The following is a 22,223-nucleotide window of genomic DNA, read 5'->3' as shown; positions in this document are numbered from 1 at the left end:
TCTTTATCCTCACCCTGGATCAAAGATCATCTTAAGTCAAGAGAAAATGCAATGTGATGGGCCACTCATTCAAAATTCAAGATTCAGATTTATTTATACATCGAAATATATAGTCATCGCACATTCCAGCGCCCACATAGCATGCCCACAATGCTTGGCAGAACACCACAGAACAAACAAAACAGGCAATAAAACAAAAGAAAACAAGCTCCGTTCCTTCCTCCCATCCACCCACATACATACACAGACTCCAACACCAGGATAGCCCGTCTTCGGCCTCCAGCCTCCAGTGAACTAACAATCGCAGGGCACAATTGAGAACACAAAATAAATATGGTTCATTCTAAGCATCCAAAGCAACACACACAAAATGCTGGAGGAACTCAGCAGTTCAGTTAGCAACTATGGAATGAACAGTCAACGTTTTGGGCTGAGATGATTCTTCAGGAATGGAAAGGAAGGAAAAAGATGCCAGAATAAAAAGGTGGTGGGGGAGAGGGTAAGGGGGAGAAGGTAAGGAGGACAGTTAGGAGAAAGGAAAGGAGGAGGGGCAACAGGGAGAGGTGATATGCAGGTGTGAAGAGGCCAGAATAGGAAATAGAAGAGGGAAGGGGGAAGGATTTTTTACCCGAAGGAGAAACCAATATTCATGCTATTCAGTGGGACGAGAGTAGGCAGAGATAATGGGCCTACTCGAACAGTCAGACTTGTTGATCTTGGATAGGAGGTAGAAATGAGTAGCACGGGGTAGGGGAACGATGAGTTTGGTGGCAGTGGATGGGAGTTCTCCAGAGTTGATGAGGTTAGTGATGGTGTCAGAGACAGTTTTCTGATGGCCAGAGTGGGGTCCTCTTCAAGGGGTAGGTATGAGGAGGTGTCTGAGAGTTGCCACCTGGCCACAACAGAGTAGAGGTCAGTCCGCCATGCTACAACAGCAACCTAAGGGTTTGATAATAAGGTTGGGATTGGTGCAGAGAGAGTGGAGGGTTCAGAAGGGGTAAGGTTTAAGGAGGAGAGAGGAGCAGCTTATTCTACTACGATTGGATTACCTGAAAATTGGTGTCACCTGGTGGCCTTCGGGGGAATTAAATCTCCAGTGCATAAAAAAGAGATATTAAGACTTTTACTTGCATTGCAGCTTTTACTACCCAAGGACACCAAAAAGTACATTAAAACCAATGAAATGTTTGGGAAGTTCAGTTACAGTTGTAAGGTACTGAAGATTTAGGACATACCAGGACCCTCATCACCCAGGCCATGCTCTCTACTCATTACTGCCATCAGGAAGAAAGTACAGGAATTTTTGGACTCACACCACCAGGGTCAGTAACAGTCATTACCCCTCAACCATCAGGTTCTTGAACCAGAGGAGATAACTTCCGTCAAGTTCACTTGCCTCATCATTGAAATGTTCCCACAACCAATGGACTCACTGTCAAGGACTTCTCATTTCATGTTCTCAATATTTATTGTTTGTTTATTTATTATTATTTCCTCTATCTGTATTTGTGGAGGTTGCAGTCTTCTGCACTCTGGTTGAACGCCCAAGATGGGCAATCTTTCATTGATTCTGTGATTAAGAGTTTGGCAGATGTGGTTAATAGGTGTGTATAACTGTGCCCAGGACAGAATAGATTCTTGTATTTCTCAGAAACAATTTCAAGGTGTCAACACAAGAGATTCTGCAGATGGTGTGTCCACTCTGCTCTCCTGTCTGATTCCTTCTTCTTCAGCTCTTTACCTGTTCCACCTATTACTTCCTAGTTTCTTACTTCTTCTCCCACCCCCCCCCCACCCACCTACCTATCACCTTCTAGCTTGTCTTCCTTCCCCTCCATATTCTTATTCTCGCATCTTCCCACCCCCCACCTTTCCAGAACTGATAAAGGATCTCAGCCCAAAATGTTGACGGTTTTTGCTTTTGCTTAGGCCTGTCCTGGTGAGTTCCTCCAGCATTTTGTGTGTGTTGTTCAAGGTGTCAACACTATTGTTACAGGACAGGTGATTTAAAAAAACACTCCACTGTGGAGAACTGCAGTAGTTGTCCCTGTTAGGCAGCCGTAACTGGGAGGGGAGGGGAAGGGAGGGTGCTGGCAATCTGCCAAAGATGAGTTTTCCCCAAATGTTGTTTCTGCACCCCCAACTGTATACCAGTGTTGCCGCACAAGCCATTGACAACAATATAGCCTTTACACCATGACCAAGTTCTCACTAGTAAATTTTCAGGGACCAGGAAATCAATCCCTTGCATTTCAGTCACCTCAATTGGTACTCGTTTAACATCACATGGGGTGTCCAGGGAGGGGTAGCACCTCTGGTGAAGGGGCTTATCATGTTCATTCCTGGGCAGCTCACTCATCTTTGGTCCCACCAGACACTCAGCTCTCATCTTAGGCTCCAAGTATTTTTGCATGCGACAGAACTAAACCAAGTGAGGGTAGCTGGCAGCCTCATACCTTGGTGAGATAGGGACATGCCTGTCCTGGCATGCAAAGTCAGCTCCGGTGGACGGGGAGGATGAGATCTAGTGACAACCAATGACCAAGAAAACAGTACTGCAACACTCCATGGAGAACAAAGGGCATGACGAGACACAGAAGACAATGTGGTCATCTGCTGCAACCAACGAAAACACCAGATGGTGACGCTTGTTCATACCAGTGGACTCAGACCTCTGAGGTCAATGGAGTGGATCTACCACCCAGTACAAAGGTTTTTCCACTTTAAAAACTCCCCCGCACAGATTTCCTGTCATCATTGAACTGACGTACAGTGAAAAACCACACAGATTTCAGTACAACAGTTTATTGACGGTGTATAAGGGAAAACAATAAAAGAATAAAGTGTCACACAATCACACAGTTACATAGAAAGTGTAGACACAGGATATTATGTAGATGCTGGAAATCTTGAGCAACACACACAAAATACTGGAGGAGCTCAGCAAGTCAGGCAGCATTTACAGAAGGAAGTGAATAGTCGACATTTCAGGCTGAAACCTTTAATCCAGCATTCTGTGTGTGTTACTCAAGGTTTCCAGCATTTGCAGAGACAACTCTGATGATGAGTTTCAGTCCAAATCATCAATCATTCAATTCCTTCCATAAATGCTGTCCGACCTGCTGCGTTCCTCCAGCATAGAAAATGCCATGGAGGAAGACAATAAAGTGCAATGGGAGATATTGTAAGTCAAGAGTCCATCTTACTGTATACTAGGGCACAAGTAAAGAGTCTTATAATAGCAGGATAGAAGCTGTTCTTGAGCTTGGTGTTATATGCGTTCAGGCATTTGTATTTTTCACCTGATGAGAGGGGGCAGAAGAGAGAACGCCCAAGGCAGGTAGGTTCTTTGATTATGTTGGTTGCTTTACTGAAGCAGTGGCAATCCAGAAATCCAGGTTTTCCTGATCAGAAAAACATGAGGACTAACAGGTTTGAATTACGAGGTCAAGTTGTAATAGTTATTGGAGATTAGAAGATTAATGGCTGATTGTATTGAGATGTTTAAGGTTGTTAAACAAATTAAAAGACTGCGTAGATTTTTTTTAAAATAGTGCATGTGTGGGTGGTCTAGTAAATGGGATATAATTTTAAAATAGAGCAAAATCAGTCAGGGGTTACTTCAAGGAGCATTTTTTTCCCTAAACCAAAGATAAAGGCACTCTGTTATTTCCCACTAACACACCAACACAAAGTCTTGAAAACAGATGCTAATGGTTTGCAATTTAGAGAACAATAACAGGTAAATGGATTTAAGGCTGAGCAATGTTCAGATAGATCTAATAGGCTAAAAGGATTCAATGACCTTTTCCACATTATGTTATTACCACCAATCCTAGTAATTTGTTCCTATTTTGGTTCATATTATGGAAAAGATGCGATCAAACCTGGGAGAAATTCTTCAGGGGATTGATCGCTTTGATACTTGGTTAAGGAAGAGTAAGAATTATCTTTGGGAATTGAACAGAAATTCCTAAGTTCTAGGTTGAACAAATATTGAGGGCTATGGAAGAGATGCTTCATGCCAAGCCTTTAAACTCAAATAGATTTATCCAAGAGGTCAGTATCATCCTGATTTAAGTAATTTTATGTATGTTCATGGTGAAAAATAATTCCTGACTTATAGAAAAAATAGAATTTTGAGGCATAGAAAACTGAGTGGAGAACAGTAATAGACCTCAAGGAGATTAGGCAGAGAGGTGCTGGATATTTTAATACAAAGGAATGTGATGGGTAACATTTTCTTAATGTTATAAAAAGCAACATTAAGTTGAGGGTACAATTGGTCATAAAGGTATTGATGCAAATTTGTTGGATGTGTGGTGATGGTGCTATACTTGCCTAACTTGTTGGAACTGCAAGGTAGGTTGACAATATTTGAATTTACAAACACAAGAGATTCTGCAGATGCTGGAAGTCCAAAGTAATACACACAGAATGCAGGAGGAATGCAGCAGGTCAGGCAGCATCTATGGAAAGGAATAAACAGTCGATGTTTCGGGCTGAGACCCTTCATCAGGACTGGAAAGGAAGGGAGAAGAAGGAGTCCATGAACTGACATTTCAGAAAGAGGAATGGAATTAAAATGGTGGACCATGGGGAAATACTGCCTCTTGTGAATGGAGCAAAGGCACTCAATGAAGTGGTTCCACAATCTAGGTTGAGTCACACTGATTCTTATGGGTAAAAATACATGAGGTACCAAGTTTTGGTAAGAGCGGTATAGGATACAAAAGAAAGGAAATCATGATGAATATTTGGCCTCAGCTCAAGTACTGTGTCTAGAAAGATTGATTTTTGAGAGGGTGCATAAGATTGCAAAGAAGAAAGAAATTAAGTTATAGACTGGAGAAGTTGGAGTTCTTGTAAAGAGGACCATCTGCATTGCTTTTACTAGCTTGGAGCTAACTGGTTTAATGGCCTAGAATCAGCTTTATTATCATCGACACGTTGTGAAATTTATTGTTTTATGGCAGCAGTACAGTTCAAGACAGAAAAATTACTCTAAGATTCAAGATAGTTTAATGTCATTTCCAGTACACAAGTGTAAAAGAGAACAAAATAATTGTTACTCTGGATCTGATGCAGCACAAAACACTCAATAATTTAAAAAATAAATAAATATAAATACACGATAGCTTATATTCATTGTCTATAAAATGAAGCAAGGCACAGGAGTGTCTGTACATAAGGTGATTCTGATAGGAAATGCTTAAGTAGTAGTAGTGGTGGTTCGGGATATGAAGGGGTGGGTTAGTGGTTGGTATTGATCAGCCTTAGTGCTTGGGGTAAGTTTTTGAGTCTGGTCTTCCTGGTGTGGATGCTACATAGTTTCCTCCCTAATGGGAGTGGGACAAACAGTGCAAGAGCAGGGTGGGTAGATATGATATTACAGACCTTTTTCAGGCATCTTTCTGTATACATCTCCTTGATGGCAGGTAGGCTGGTGTTGGTGATGCATTCAGCAGTTGTGACTACACACTGTAAGCTATAAAAATAAATCCTACAAAAGATCAATAATGAAGTGGTGTTTTTGGATTCCGGAAATGTTCAGAAATCTGACAGTGGGATAGGTGGAACAGCTGCCCTTAAAATGTTGAGTGTGAGTCTTTAGGCTCCTGTACCACCACCTGATGCCTTCAAAACTTGGCAAAATGTCTCTTAACTTGTACTTTAATGCTCTAGTTTAAGTAGTGAAAATTCTTCCTCATTTATTGTATAATTTAAAAATGAGGGTTGAAAATATAGCACTTGAATTTTGTTCATGTTCTTCTAGTTGAGCAGTAAGCCTACATTTTTTTTTTGCATCTACAAACACTAGATGTATTCCTGCTCAACAGGAGTCTCTTTCCCTTAATTTTATTGCCATACTGTTCTTCCTCTTGCCCTTTGGGTGTATTCTTTTCCTTTAAATACAATCTCTGTTGAACACCTCAGATACTCCACTTTGGTCGGGAGCTTTGCATTCTGGGTAGTGAACTCTTCATTGAATTTCTTACTGGGTTTAACTGTGTCTGGTCACATTAATTGTTGAAAGATTATGAACACTTCAAACATTAAAGTTTAGATTGGACTGCACCCAGCCTATTCAGTCCAAAGACCTTCCCACCTGAGGGATTCACTCTTCTCCCAGTCCCCTCTTCCTTCTGGCAGAAGACAAAAATGCTTTAGAGCACGCATCTCCAGACTCAAGGATAGCTTTTATCCTGCAGATAAAATTATTGTGTTCTCCTTTACACTCTGGTACTGGAAATAACATTAAACAAACTCGAATCTTAATATCCCTGACAAAGGTTGTGAAAATTGCTCACATATCCTGAAATTTGTTTGGTTTTTTTTGGGTTGCTGTACAGTGCAATATACAAAATTACAGAACTCTGCAAAAGTCTTAGGCACCTAGCTGTGTATGTGTGCCTAAGAATTTTGCACTGTAGTGAATAATTAAATAGGCAGCACACAAATAGTGAGGTAGTGTTCATATGTTGATTCACATAAAGATGAACTCCTGATCTTTCAATCTTCCTTATGGTCCTTGTACAGCATCTACGTGCACCATACTTTCTCTGTAACTGCAACACTATATTCTGCATTCTGTAACTGCCGTTCTTGTACTAACAGCTTGAAAAAGTCAGTTTTTCACTACATCTTGGTATGTGCAACAATAGTAAATCAATTGTATGGAATTTAATATGCCAATTCACAATTTGGACTTTGTGTTCTGGGATTGAGGATGTGGCTGTTACAGCCACCCTTGCATTGGACTGCTGCAGTCTGGATACTGGAGGAATTGGCAGTGCCTTTTGGTAGTCTGAAGTTACTCTTGCAGCAGAGATAAACTGGTGAGCTCAATATATTGTGGGCACATTCCTGAGGTGCTGCCTCAAAGAAACATCTATCATTTATAGTGGACCAGAGGGCACAACCTCAGAATTGAAGGATGTCTCAGAACAGAAATGATAAAGAATTCTTTTAGCCTAAGGGTATATAATTCATTGCCACAGACAGCTGTGGAGGCCAAGTCATTGAGTATATTTAAAGTGGAGGTTGATGGATTCTGGATTAGTCAGTGTGTCAAGGGTCACGAGAAGAAGGCAGGAGAATGGGGTTGAAAGGGATAAGTCAGCCATGATGGAATGACAGCAGACTCAGTGGGCTTACTGGCCTAATTCTGCTCCTATGTCTAATGGTCTTTCAAAGATCCCCGCCATCTTTTCACATAAGGCATGATGTATTCAGCCTGAAATTCTACTCCACCAGGTTGAAGAACAGCTCCTTCAAATATTCTTAAACCAATCTGCACAACCTTAATCATAACCTTGGTATAGGAACATCTTGTATTATAATGGATTTTTTACTTTCAAATTGTTTGTTTTATAATGTATTTTTCTAGTCGATATTGTACACATGAATCACCTGTCCAGCAACAGTACAACCACTTTATAACACACACAAAATGCTGGTGGAACACAGCAGGCCAGGCAGCATCTATAAGGAGAAGCACTGTCGACGTTTCAGGCCGAGACCCGGACTCCTGACGAAGGGTCTCGGCCCGAAACGTCGACAGTGCTTCTCCTTATAGATGCTGCCTGGCCTGCTGTGTTCCACCAGCATTTTGTGTGTGTTGTTTGAATTTCCAGCATCTGCAGATTTCCTCGTAACCACTTTATAATATTCCTTACACTAAGATGGACTTCCTTTTGTTCTTATGGTGTTTATTTATTGTAGAAATATGTATCTTGTTTTTCTTGTGTATGTAGTGGCTCTAAATGGGGTGTAGATAGCAAGGAGTGGTAGCACCTCTGGTGAAAGGGCTTGTCGTGTCCATTCCAGGGCAGCTCACTTAATCTTTGGTCCCCACCGGACACTCAATTCTCACCCGTGGTTCCAAGTAGCTGTTTGCAGGCAACAGCAGCCACACCCTGGTACAGCACTTCCACAGGCAGGTTAAACTCGGTGAGGGTAGCTGACAGCCTCATACCCTGGTGAAATTAGGACATGCTCGTCCTAGCAAGCGAAGTCAGCTCCAGTGAATTGGTGTGAATGAGATCAACCGCGAGATTCAAATGGCAGGAAGGTGGTTCTGCAACACTCTGTGGAGAGTGAAGGGCATGACGAGGCACAGAAGTCATGGTTATCCACTGCAACCAAGGACAACCCAGTTTGTGACGGTTGCTCGTACCACTAGACCTGGACTTCTGAGGTTGAGAGGGTGGAACTACCCCAGTGCAATGACTTTTCCACTTTAAAGCTCTCCCACACAGGTTTCCTGTAATCATCAGACATGACCAGTTTCTTGAATGCTACGTACCTGTGATGCTGCTGCAAATAGAGTTTTATTACACCTGTGCATACAAGTACGTGTGGCAGGGTGGAGATGTATCTTTACCAAAAGAGGTGTAAGGTGCTTTTTCCCTCTGCAAGCTCACCCTTGGGCAAGCTGTAGCACCTGATTAGCCCCCGATCAGGGTCACATGAACCCATGTGAGCAGCTGGTGCATTTCACAAGTCCTGGGTTATGCAACCACTAATGCCAGGCAATCTCTGAAGAGTACTGATAATGGCTAGGGTCACCCATCTTGTAAAGACACTGCCCAGAAGGCAATAGCAAAGCACTTGCGGAGAAAATTTTGCCAAGAACAATCATGGTCAAAGAGCATGATCGCCCATGTCATATGACACGGCGCATAATGATGATGCATGTGTAATTGTGTGTAAGCGCGATTTATTGACTCTTCTGCACCATACACGAAAGTGAAACTACACAGTTGAGGCAGTGCCTGAGGGAAACAGTTTCTGTTTCAGACTAAGACCCTTTGTAATGTCTGCACTCAACCTATGTCAACTGTCCATTTCCCTCCATAGATGCTGCCTGACTAGCCGAGTTCCTTCAGCATTCTGTGCATGTTGCTGAAGACTTCCAGCACCTGCAGAATCTCCTGTAACCTCTTGACTCCTGAGATTTTCCAGACCAGTACTGGGGTGCGACTTGCATGTCCACCTTGTGCAGGTACTAATAGCTTTACCTGAGTGGTTTCTTTTTCACCTAATAGTCACTGCCTCACTTCCAGTTGCACAATGACCATCCACTGATCACCCCCCATGTGATTTACAAGGACGTTACTGGGATTCGAGGGACTGAGTTCTGGAATATGCTTGAATGAGTTGGGTCGTTCTTCACTGAAGTGTAGGAAAAGGAGGGTGGTGTATACACCACCTTAAGGTGAATGTGCAGAGTCCTTTCACTGGGTTAGAAAATCAAAAACTTGAGAGCTTAGATTTAATGTGGGGGGGGGGGGGGGTAACAGGTTTAATAGGAACCTAAGAGATTACATTTTCAGCCAGCCGGTGATCGGTAAACGGAATGAGTTGCCAGAAGGGGTTGAGATGGGTATAACTTTTAAAAGGTACGGTACTTGGTTATGAAAGGTTAAAGGGATATACTGGTAAATGGAACTAGCTTAAATGGGAAGTTAGGTCAGCATGAAACAGACCAAGGGGTCCACGCTGCATAACTCTGTAACTTCATAACCGACCCACCCACTATGTACAACACCTCCACTCACTCGGTCGCCTTCCGGATCGCCAAGCGTGCGCAGTGCGTGATGACGCAAGGCGACCATCACTCCTCCACCCGCGGCATCGGCTGACGCAGTGCGATGGCGGTTGACGCTCCGATGGCGAACGCGATGCGGCTCCGGAACCAGCTGCAAACGGTCTACAAGCTGGACCCGCTGCGGAACGAGGTGGGGAAGTGTGAGAGGGGGCGACCTTACAGGGGCGGGGGTTAGATATTGGCACGGTCCGGGGGAGGTGGGTAGGGACGGTCTCTGAGAGTCTGCAGCGATCGGCAGATGGGCCGCTGGTTCCGCTCTCCGTCGCCATGTTGATCGGGAGGAGGGGGGAGGATGGTGGTTGGCAACGTCGCACTACGTATGCAGCGAGCTCTCTGGTGCGCATGCGTCTTGTTAAATTGTTTTTCTTCGCGGCAAAAGGCATGTGGTTTCATTGCACTCGGTGCTTTAGGAGCAGCAATGTAGAGGATTGTGCATCGTGTCCAACGATGATAGGAATCGTGTGTGGGAGAGTTTGACATTTTTTAAAAAGTGGAAAAGCCATTGCACTACAGCAGTTCCATTCTCCCGACCTTAGCGAAGTTCAGGTCCAGTGGTACAATCAAGCATCACAGACTGTGTCTTCCTTGGTTGCAGTAATAATACAAGGCTTCGGCCCAACTGACCAAGGTGTCCTGTACCAGCGAGTCACACTTGCCGGTGTTTGGCCCAACACCGTCTCAACTTTCCCCATCCAGTACTTGTTCCAACTTTTTAAGCAGTTGTACCTGCCTCAACCACTTCCTCTGGCAGTTGACCCCACACCAATACAACTCCTGTTAAACTTAAATAAAAATGAATTGCTCCTCAAGTTCCTGTTAAATCTTTCTCCTCTCACCTTAAATTTGTGCCGTTAAGTTTTTGACCCTGTGAAAAAGACTATGCTTTCACCCTATATTGTGAATAAGAATGGTTTAATGCACTTCTATCAGAGTACCTCTCTGCCTCCTTAGATCAGAGAATTCCTATGGGGAATATAGTTAATGTTTATGATTAATAAGAGCTTGAAGCTTGCTTCAGTGGGAGAAGAGGAAGAGAACATCATTGGGAAAGTGTGACAATGATGAAGCTGTGGTAATCATAGTTGAGCTATCTACAGATGTCTCTGTGAGATTACAGATGCTGGTATCTAGAGCAACACAAAAATCTGGTGAATCTCTGCAGGATAATGGGGTCAGATAGCATCTGTGGGGTGGTTTGCTGGGCAACCATTTCAGGACAAGACCTGTCATCTGTCCATATGAAGGATCTGAACCTGAAACATCAGTTATCCATTTCTACCACAGATGCTTCCTGACCCACTGAGTTCCTTCATTGTTTTTATGTGTTGTCTATGTTTTAAAAATAAGAGAGAGATGGCAGCAGAGTAGTGCAGCTAGTGGACCTATTGTCTCACATTTCCAGCAATCCATGTTCAATCCTGAGTTCTGGTACTCTGTTTACCTGCCACAACCCAAATATATCCCTTTGTTGCCCTGGTGGCACTTTCTTAGCGACAATAAATAAAGTTATTTTTTTATTCATCCAGCTCTGCTGTCTAACCCCTGTGTCCAAACTTAAATTCACCTATCATCTTCCTCAAGTTTATTAATGTGTACTGACACTCATTTAAGTAACATCCCTTATGACTGTTGTTTTCAAATCCTTGTATGATCTTGTCAATTTTATCTTTGTATATCTTCCAGCTCTATTACACTCAAGATCTGGTTCCTCTAGCTGAAGTCTAAATAATTTCTGATCTTAATCATGCCACCAGTGGCAGGTGTGCCTTTGGTTCTCAAGGCCTTGCTTATTTCACCTCTCCTTTCAAAATCCTGAAATCTTGTCCTTTGTCTATAATTTGTTTGTCTTTTATTTACTTTTTGAGCACCTCAGTGTCATTTTTAATACTGTTCTGAAGTGTGGGGATGTTATATTTTAATTATTTACCGTATTTGGAGATACAGCATGAAATAGGCTCTTCAGACCCAATGACCTGCACTGCCCACCAATGTGAACCTGGCGTCACCTAGCTTCCCCTCCTCCCACCACCTTATTCTGTTGCCTTTCCTTCCAGCTCTGATGAAGGGTCTCGGCTAGAAACAGTTGATTATTTCGGGCCAAGACCCTTAATAACAGGAATTTACAATGACCAATCAAACTATTAACTGGTACGTCTTTGGAATACAGCAGGAAACCCCATGGTCACAGGAAGAGTGTACAATCTCCTTACAGAGGACATCAGAGTTAAACGCTAAACTCTGCCTTGAGTGTAATAGTGTCTTGCTAACCACTATGCTACCGAGGCACTCTAATATTGTAGGGTCTGTATTAATGGAAGTCATTGATACGTTTTGTCTGTTACTTTGACACTGATTTCCTGAAAGATATATCTTGATATTTCCTTTAGAGATTGCAGCCAGGAGGGAATACTGTGAGCATGAAGAGTGAGTTTGCTTAAGGTTATCTTTTGGGGGGAGGGGGGTGGTTCTGTATCCATGGAATGTAATTTGATCCATTTGATAGTGACTACATTTAAGCCTTGGGATTTGAGTACATTACCTCATGCTCTCATTTGGTGAAACAAAATTGTTACAACTTTACTGTAGAGTAGTGGTCACCAACCTTTTTAAGCCCAAGATACCCTACCTCAGCTTTAGTGAAAGGCAAGATCGACCCCAGATCGATTAGTCACACACGTGCGCACCGGGGCAGAAAAGACTGGAAGTGAAACCCTGTAACCCGGAAGTAGAAATAATGTATAAACACCAGGGGTCACCTTTTTTTTTGCACCGTGGACCGGTTTAATATCAACAATATTCTTGGGGGGGGGGGGGGGTGTTAGACACAATGGGAATACAGCCATACTCGTAGCAGGTTCTTTATGTCCAGCCTATGCCGCAATTTAGTTTTCGCGGCTCTCGGCACATAGCTTCTGTCCCACTCGCTCACGTTTTTCTCCGCTCACAAAACTCAATGGGTTTGTCTTTAAATGCAGGGTGCTTGGACTCTAGGTGCCGAAGCAGTTTTGAGGGCTTCATTGCCTCATTAGACAGCCTCCAGGCCTGAACTGCAGCCTCCCGCCCACCTGCCGCCAGACGCCCTGGCCAGGTGCGGCTGGTCGTTGGTGGGGCGAGAGGACAAGGTCAAGGCCAGAGGTCCCCATGCTGGGGCTGCGGCAGTCACAGTCTGGAGAAAGCGACCGACCGAGCGAGGAGAATGACAGGCCCGCGCCCGCCCCCCTTGTAGGATCAATCAGCCGACAAAAGTTTGTTTCAGTAGATCGCAGTGAGGTAGCTGCTCTGCTACTTATGAAACCCTGAGCCTGGATTAGGTTGTCTGCTAATATTTGAGCACCGAGTTCCCCACGAACATTCGGTATGGTAAACAGGTTTAGAGGCGGTGCCCATCTGTCCGCACTCCAGGCCGGTAGCAACAGCACTTCCCGCCAGCCGCGCGAGACCAACCAGTGATCCCTGGCGCGAAGGTATCACTGCGTTTAGGTGACTGATGACCTCGCGTGGGTTCAGGTTCAGTGGGTGTGACAGGGAATGAGGAAAGGTGCAGCTGACTCATCGTTTCCTCGCGGCCCGGTGGTTAGGGACCACTGAAGTACACTGTATAAGGCGGGGGAGCTACATGCATGTGCATTGGGCAGAAAGAATGGAACTAAAACCCCGGAACCTGGAAACAATCTCTCAACAGTATTTGTGTATTTATTTTTGTTTTTTTGGGATCTACTGGGAAAGTCTCAAAGATCGACCAGTCGATCATAATCAACAGGTTGGCGACCACTACTGTAGATAATGCTGTCTATTTTTCTAAATTTACCATAGATTCCATTCAACGGTTACATCGAGTGGCCACTTTATTAGGTACACTGCACCTCATTATTGCTAAAATCTAATCAGCCAGTCTCATGGCAACAATTCAGTGCATTAAGCATGCAGATATGATCAGGAAGTTCAGTTGTTAATCAGACCAAACATCAGAATAGGGAAGAAATGTGATCTAAGTGATTTTGACCGTGGAATGATTGTTGGTGCAGACAGAGTGGTTTGAGTATCCCAGAAGCTACTGACTTGCTGGGGTTTTCATGCACAATATACTCTAGAGCAGGGGTACCCAACCTGCAGTCCATGGACCCCCTTGGTTAATGGTCCATGGCATAAAAAAGATTGGAGTCCCTACTTTAGTGTTTACAATGAATGGTGCAATAAACATTGAGTGAGTGGCAGTTCTATGGGTGAAAATGTCTTGTTGACAAACAAGGACAGAGAAGATTGTTTCAAGCTGACAGAAAGGTGACAGTAACTCAAATGACCAGGCATTACAACAGTGGTGTGCAGAAGAGCATCTCTGAATGCATAACACAAGTAGGTGGACTACAGCTGCAGAAAACCACACTGGATTCCACTCCTGTACTTCATAAAGTGGTCAGTGACTGTACATCTGTTGGAAAGTGGAAACCTGGAAGTATATTGATTCAGTAAGTTAGGGTGCTATTGATATATAAAAGGATCTAGATAATGCATGTAAACAAGACAATGAAGATCAACATGCAGCAAATTATACTTTTATATTTACATTGGTGTTTATTATGAGACAACAAAGAAAGTTAGGAGCAGGAGTAGGAGATTAAATTTAAGGAGGAGATTGACAGGTATCTAATTAGTCAGGGTATCAAGGGATATGGGAAAAAAGCCGGAAATTGGAACTAGATGGGCGAATAGTTTAGCTCATGGTGGAGTGGCGGAGCAGACTTGATGGGCCGAATGGACTACTTCTGCTCCTTTGTCGTGTGATCTTGTGAGTAGAACTAGTATTGGTTTATTATTGTCACATGGACTGAGGTACAGGAGAAAACTTTGCTTACTGTCTATATAGATTGTTTCATCACATTGGTGCATTGAGGTAGTACAAGGGAAAAAAATAACAGATAAAGTATGGATGAAGTTATTGGGAAAGTACAGGCAGTCTATAAGGTGCAAGGCAATGATGAGATAGATTGAGAAGTCAAGTGTACTAGGAGATTGTTTAGTAACCATAACAGAACGGATAGACACTGTCCTTGAGCCTGGTAGTACATGTCTACAAGCTTTGATATCTTTTGTCCGATGTACCTGCGGCAGCCTGCAAGTGTCACCATGCTTCCGGTGCCAACACACTAACCTTAGCCGCTAAGAATTTGGAATGTAGGAGGAAACTGGAGCACCCGGAGGAAACCCATGGTGTCAATGTACAATACTGTGCAGAAGTCTTAGGCACATACATATAGCTAGGGTGCCTAAGACTTTTGAACAGTACTGTATTTGTCAAATTGGAGTTTGTAAATCTGGAGAGAGCAAAAAATGTTGGGTATGGCAAGGGTGGAGTGCCGTGGGAGGGGTGAGGCACAGGTGGCAGAGGAGTAGCGGGGGCAGAGGGTGATAGGGGTGCATACACACCCAGCTCTAAGACACCAGTTGAGGTCATTTGCTTCCAAACAATTGGTTTATTGATCATTGCAAAATGTCTCTCTGGTGCTTCCCACTCCCTCCCCTCTCCCTTCCCCTTTTCCCAGCCATAATTACCCTCTCCTTGCTGTCTTCCCACTCTCACACTCTCAGTCCACAATAGAGACCCATATTAGAGTCAGGTTTATCATCACTCACACATGCCATGAAATTTGCTTTTTTTTAAAGACAGTAGTACTAGTGCACTATATAAAATTATTACAGTACTGTGCAAAGTCTTAGGCACCCCAGAGACGTATATCTAAGATGTTTGAATAGTACTGTACAAGCTCCTTATAGACAGTGGTAGGAATTGAATGCCAATTGCTTGACTCCATGCAAGGGAGAGCGGGAAAAGGTTAATGACCAGGTACAGAGGACAGTCTGGTTTTCATGGACTGGGCAATGTCCACAGCTCTCTGCCATTTGCATAGAGTCTTGGGCAGAGCAGTTGCCCTACAAAGTTTTGATACGATGCTTTCTATGGTGCAGTGTTCTTTAAAGCAAGCTGTCCATTTAGTTGTATATTTGCTCGTTTTTGCAAAGACCTACACATTTTCCTGTTACCTTTTGGAAGCTGCAATGCAATTAGGACCCATGCCCGAATTGTCCTATTTAGGAAGTTCTTTCAGAATGTAATCTCACTGCTTTTTTAAAAATCTCATCTATCCATCTTTATAATCAAACTTTAAATCTTTGCTTCCTGCTTACTGACCCTTGTGCCGCATAGGTCCCTGCCAATGTCTTTTTCTTGTTTGTAGCTTTTTAAAAAGGAAAGTTATTAACAATTAAGTATCATCGTGAGAAGGTGTTGACGCTGGCTTCTGATACGATCAATTGCGTGACTAGTGGGTTTGTGCTTTATCGTTGGCAGGAAGAAGTAAAAGTGAAGATTAAAGACCTGAACGAACACATCGTCTGTTATCTGTGTGCTGGCTACTTCATAGATGCGACCACTATCACAGAGTGTTTACATACATGTGAGTTTTTGAAGAGCAAACTTTTGTGAGGCACTGACTCGTAGAAATTCAACATTAAAGGGTCTATGTAGAACTTCCGTGGAATGTTGGCTGGGAATCTAGGATAGAGGGAGGAGTAGAGATGCAAAGGATCTTTCTGCTTAGCTTTCAAATGAGGGCTGCTGTGTCACGGAAACTGCTGGGAACATCACCCTGTCAATGTTATGCAATAGTCCAGAGCCCCCAATTCTAAAGAAGCCACTCTGAATCATCTTGTCCTTGTATAGTTCATTTACTGTAATAGGTGGACATACACTGAGTATAGATGCCATGAAAATTAGCTTTTTTTGCAGCAACAGCACTGTTACTACAAATAGTACAAACTGTTAACAATGACTTAAATTGATGTAAATCGTACATAACAAGATACAAACATAAGACTCAAGTTGAAAGATAGAAAAAGTCCTGAAAATTATTTTTTGTAATCAACTAGACATGTATAACACAAGCTCTTTAATCAATTTTTAGTGCTGCTTCTATTCCAGGGATTCCCAAACTTTATTATGCCATGGACCATTACAATTAAGCAAGGAGCTGTGAACTCGGATTGAGAACCCCTGCTCTATTAATTCTTTGCTCATGCACTCTTCCCCCCCCCCCCCCCCCCCCCAACCCACTCCTACTTCTTCTTAAGTCCTTTGTCCTGGACCAATCTATCAAGTTGTATCCAGGTGTAACCCAACTTCAAAGATTCTTCCTGTCCCAGGATTGGGGTCTTTGGAGCTTCTATTGGTGTTTCTCTAGTTCTGGGTGTTTATGAGATGCAGTTGCTAGCCCCCTGCCCGACCTTCCTCCTTTCATAGATGGGCTTGGCACCGTCCATGGCCGAATTGAGCCCACTGTATACGGTATATCTTATCATATCGTGGACAGTTTTTTTGTCTGAAATTCCATCATTTTCCTTTGAAACTGCCTGTTCTCAGCATTCCTAGGCCTGAAAATGGGACGCTATAATGTTGTGTTATAAGCCAAAAGCACCTTCTCTCTGACTGGGGAGTAGACCTTTGGTGAAAGAGAAGGAGGAGGAGCACCGGGGCAGGTGGTGGGTAGGTGAAGAAAGTAGAAGTCAGAAGGGTGTCAGACTGGGGAATGGAAAGTAGAGGAAGGGGGAAACTATTGGAATCTGAAGAAATGGATATTCATGTCATCAGTTTATTCTAACCAGACAGAATATGAGGTGTCTTTCATCCTGAGTTTGGCCCCATTGTGGCAGTGGAGGAATGGGGATTGGAATTAAAACAGTTAGCCACCAGGAAATCCTGTTTGTTGTGGATGGAGCAAAGGTGCTTGACAGTGCGGTTCCCCGATCTACAGTTGCTAGGAAAAGTTTATGCACTCTTTGCATTTACCTGGTTTTCTGCATTAATTACTCATAAAATGTTGTCTGATCTTCATCTAAATCACAATAATAGACAAACATAAATTTGTCTAAACTAATAACACAAGCAATTGTACTTCTCATCAATACTGAGAACATGATTAAACAGTCTAGGTTCAAAGAAAGTATGTGAACCTCTGGGGTAATAGGGACATTGAGGAGCAGATAGGGAGACAGATTCTGGAAAGATGCAATAATAACAGGGTTGTCGTGGTGGGAGATTTTAATTTCCCCAATATTGATTGGTATCTCCCTGGAACAAGGGGTTTAGATGGGGTGGAGTATGTTAGGTGTTTTCAGGAAGGTTTCCTGACACAATATATAGATAAACCTACAAGAGGAGAGGCTGTACTTGATCTGGGAAATGAACCTGGTCAGGTGTCTGGTCTGTCAGTGGGAGAGCATTTTGGAGATAGTGATTACAATTCTATCTCCTTTACCATAGCATTGGAGAGGGATAGGAGCAGAGAAGTTAGGGAAACGTTTAATTGGAGTAATGGGAAATATAAAGCTATCAAGCAGGAAATTGGGAGCCGATGTTGTCAGGGAAATGAATGGCAGAAATGTGGCAAATGTTCAGGGGATATTTGCGTAATGTGCTGCATAGGTACGTTCCAGTGAGACAGGGAAAGGAATGTAGGATACGGGAACCATGACGTGTACAAAGGCTGTTGAAAATCTAGTTAAGGAGAAAAGAAAAGCTTACGAAAGGTTCAAAAAAACTAGGTAACGATAGAGATCTAGAAAATTATGCTAGTTGAAAGGAGCTTAAGAATTAAATTAGGAGAGCCAGAAGGAGCCATGAGAAGGCCTTGGCGAGTTGGACTAAGGAAAACCCCAAGGTATTCTACAAGTATGTGAAGAGCAAGAGGACAAGATGTAAGAGAATAGGACCAATCAAGTGTGACAGTGGAAAATTGTATATGGAACTGGAGGAGACAGTGGAAGTACTTAAGGAATACTTTGCTTCAGTATTCACTAAGGAAAAGGACTTTGGCGATTGTAGGGATGATTTGCAGCGGACTGAAAAGCTTGAGCATACAGACGTTAAGAAAGAATGTGCTGGAACTTTTGAAATCATCAAGTTGGATAAGTCACCGGGACCCAACGAGATATACCCCAGGCTACTGTGGGAGGCAAGGGAGGAGATTGCTGGGCCTCTGGGAATGATCTTTGCAACGTCAGTGGGGCTGGAGAGGTTCCGGAGGATTGGAGGGCTGTAGATGTTGCTCCATTATTCAAGAAAGGGAGTATGGATAGCCCAGGAAATTATAGACCAGTGAGTCTTACTTCAGTGTTTGGTAAGTTGATGGAGAAGATCCTGAGAGACAGAATTTGTGAACATTTGGAGAGGCACAATATGATTAAGAATAGTCAGCATGGCTTTGTCAAAGGCAGGTCATGCCTTACAAGCCTCATTGAATTTTTTTGAGGATGTGACTAAACACATCGAAGGTAGAGCAGTAGATGTAGTGTATATGGATTTTAGCAAGGCATTTGATAAAGTACCCCATGCAAGACTTATTGAGAAAGTAGGGAGGCATGGGATCCAAGAGGACCTTGATTTATGGATCCAGAATTGGCTTGCCCACGGAAGGCAAAGAGTTGTTGTAGACAGGTCATATTCTGCATGGAAGTTAGTGACTAGTGGTGTGCCTCAGGGCCTGAGACTCTTTCTCTTCATGATTTTTATAAATGACCTGGATGAGGAAGTGGAAGGATGGGTTAGTAAATTTGCCTATGACACAAAGGTTGGAGGTGTTGTGGATAGTGTGGAGGGCTGTCAGAGGTTACAGCGGGACATCAATAGGATGCAAAACTGGGCTGAGAAGTGGCAGATGGAGTTCAACCCAGATAATTGTGAGGTAATTTATTTTGCAAGATCAAAAATGATAGCAGAATATAGTATTAACGGTAAGACTCTTGGTGGTGTGGAGAATCAGAGGAATCTTGGGGGTACACTCAAAGCTGCTGCGCGGATTGACTGTATGGTTAAGAAGGCATACAGTACATTAGCCTTCATCAACCGAGGGATTGAGTTCAAGAGCCGTGACGTAATGATACAGCTATATAGGACCCTGGTCAGACCCCACTTGGAGTACTGTGCTCAGTTCTGGTCACCTCACTACAAGAGCGATGTAGAAACTGTAGAAAGGGTGCAGAGGATATTTACAAGGACGTTGCCTGAATTGGGGAGCATGCCTTACCAGAATAGGTTGAGTGAACTTGGCCTTTTCTCCTTGGAGTGACGGCAGATGAGGGATTGACCTGATAGAAGTGTATTAAGATGATGAGAGGCATTGACCGTGTGGATAGTCAGAGGCTTTTTCCCAGAGCTGAAATCGCTATCATGAGAGGGCACAGTTTTAAGGTGCTTGGAAGTAGGTACAGAGGAGATGTCGGGGTAAGTTTTCTTATGCAGAGTGGTGAGTGCGTGGAATGGGCTGCTGGCGACTGTGGTGGAGATGGATACAATAGGGTCTTTTAAGATGCTCCTAGATAGGTACATGGAGCTTAGAAAAATAGAGGGCTATGTGTAACCCTAGTTAATTTCTATAGTAAGTACATTTTGGCACAGCATTGTGTAGTAGATTTTCTATGTTTCTATGTAATACTTCCTATAAAAGTTATTTGGAGTCAGATGTTCTGATCAATGAGATAAGATTGGATGTGTGGGTTGTAGAGGTGCTCTGCCCTATTTCAAAAAAAGACACACAAAGTCAGGTTACTGACAGAGCCTGCTCTTCTCAAGAAAGGTCTGTGCATGTGCACCATGTCTCAATCAAAACAACTTTCAGAGGACCTTAGAAGCATTGTAGAGATGCATGAAGCTGAAGAAGGTTACAAAAGCACTTCTAAAGACCTGAGTGTTCATCAGTCCACAGTAAGAGAAATTGTCTGTAAAGGAGGCAATTCAGCACTGTTGTTCCTCTCTCTAGGAGTGGGCATCCTGCAAAAATCATACCAAGAACACTAGTGCAATGCTAAAGGAGGTGAAAAAGAACCCAAGGGTAACAACAAAAGACCTGCAGAAATCTCTAGAACTTGCTAAAGTCTCTGTTCATGTATCTGCTATAAGAAAACACTGAACAGAACGGTGTTCATGGAAGGACACTGGGAGGAAACTCACTTTCCAAAAAAGCATTGCTGCATGTCTCAAGTTTGTGAAAGACCACCTGGATATGCCACAATGCTTCTGAGACAATGTTCTATGGACAGATGAAACAAAAGTAGAACTTTATGCCAGAAATGCACACTGCTATGTTTGAAAGAAAAATGGCACTGCACACCAACACAAAAACTTCATCCCAGCTGTGAAGCATGGTGGAAGGAGCATTGTGGTTTGGGGCTGCTTTGCTGCCTCAGGGCCTGAACAGCTTGCAGTCGTTGGGAGCAATGAATTCAAAATTGTATCAGGACATTTTACAGGAGAACGTCAGGGTTACGGTCCATCATATGAAGCTTAATAGAAGTTGGATGATGCAACAATAATCCGAAACGAGTAAATCAACAACAGAATGATTCAAAAAGAAGAAAATTTGTGTTTTGGAATGGCCAAGTCAGAGTCCAGACCTTAACTCAATTGAGATTCTGTGGCATGACCTGAAGAGGGTGGCTCACGCAAGGTATCCCAGAAATATTGGTGAACTAAAATGAGGAATGGTCTAAAATTCGGTCTCGCCGTTGTGTGAGTCTGATCAGTAGCTACAGGAAATGTTTGGAAGTTATTGCTGCTAAAGGAGGTTCTACCAGTTATTAAATACAAGGGCTCACATATTTTTCCATCCTGGACTGTAACTATTAAACAATGTGTTCAATAAAGACATGAAAAGTATAACTGCTTGTCAGTTTGGACATACAGTGTTTGTGTACTATTGTTAATTATTGTAACTTAGATGAAGATCAGACCACATTGTATGAGTAATGCAGAAAATAGGTAATTGCAAAAGGTTCACAAGCTTTACTTGCAACTGTATGTCCGGTCTCACCAATGTAGAGGAGGCCACACCAAGAGCACCGAATACAATAGACAACCCTCTATAAGTGTTGCCTCATCTGGAAGAACCATTTGGGGCCCTACATGGAAGTGAGGAAAGAGATGAATAGGCAAGTGTAGCACTATTTTCCACTTGCAGGAAGGAGATTAGTGGAGAGGGACAAATGGACAAGGGAATCACAGAGATGGCAATCTGTGACTCTGAGTTCTGTCTCTGCGGAGTTTGCACATACTCTCATGACTGGGTGGGTTTCCTCCCATATCCCAAAGACGTGGATTGGTAGATCAGTTGGTCACTGTAAATTACCCTTAGTGTGTGGAATCTGGGAGGTATTGAATCAGTTTTTTTTAATCACTGTTTTCATGACTTGAAGTATGTTGCTTTGTGGCAACAGTACAGTGCAAAGACAAAATAATGATAAATAACAAAATAGTGCAAAACGCAGAGTCATTCGTAAAACTGATGATGAAGGGGAAAAAGCTGCACTTGAATTGATAAAGTATGTCTTCAGTCTCCTCCACCTCCTTCCTGGCTGTGATAATGAGAAGAAGATATGTCTCAGATGGGGAGAGTCTTTGACCTGGCCTCAGTGACTATCATCCAGTAGTACTTACATGCACAGTGTTGAAGTTTTTTGAGAGGTTCATGAAACATATCAACTCCTGCCTGAGAAGCAACTTGTTTTCATTCTAATATGCCCACAGGCAGAGCAGATGCCACTTCAATGGCTCTTCACTCAACCC

The 22,223-nt window shown here is 43.1% G+C and overlaps 1 protein-coding gene and 1 long non-coding RNA gene across 3 annotated transcripts in view; one reads left to right on the top strand and one right to left on the bottom strand.

Annotated features, from left to right (window-relative positions):
- Nucleotides 1–9,850, bottom strand: part of LOC140726132 (uncharacterized) — a 66,936-nt gene extending 57,086 nt beyond the window's left edge. The window contains exon 1 of the long non-coding RNA XR_012098582.1: nucleotides 9,564–9,850. This is a non-coding gene — a long non-coding RNA (uncharacterized lncRNA). The remainder of the gene's footprint in view (nucleotides 1–9,563) is intronic.
- pcgf1 (polycomb group ring finger 1) overlaps nucleotides 9,593–22,223 on the top strand; it is a 64,895-nt gene continuing 52,264 nt past the window's right edge. For both annotated transcript variants that reach the window (XM_073042100.1, XM_073042099.1), the window contains exons 1-2: nucleotides 9,593–9,743; nucleotides 15,960–16,065. In XM_073042100.1, coding sequence (XP_072898201.1) covers nucleotides 9,657–9,743; nucleotides 15,960–16,065 — 193 coding nt within the window. In that variant the 5' untranslated portion in view covers nucleotides 9,593–9,656. The remainder of the gene's footprint in view (nucleotides 9,744–15,959; nucleotides 16,066–22,223) is intronic.

Source organism: Hemitrygon akajei, chromosome 4 (genome assembly GCF_048418815.1).
Source record: "Hemitrygon akajei chromosome 4, sHemAka1.3, whole genome shotgun sequence".
Lineage (NCBI taxonomy): Eukaryota > Metazoa > Chordata > Chondrichthyes > Myliobatiformes > Dasyatidae > Hemitrygon > Hemitrygon akajei.
Note: the sequence above shows the minus strand (reverse complement) of the source record. Positions and strands in the feature narration are given on the sequence as shown.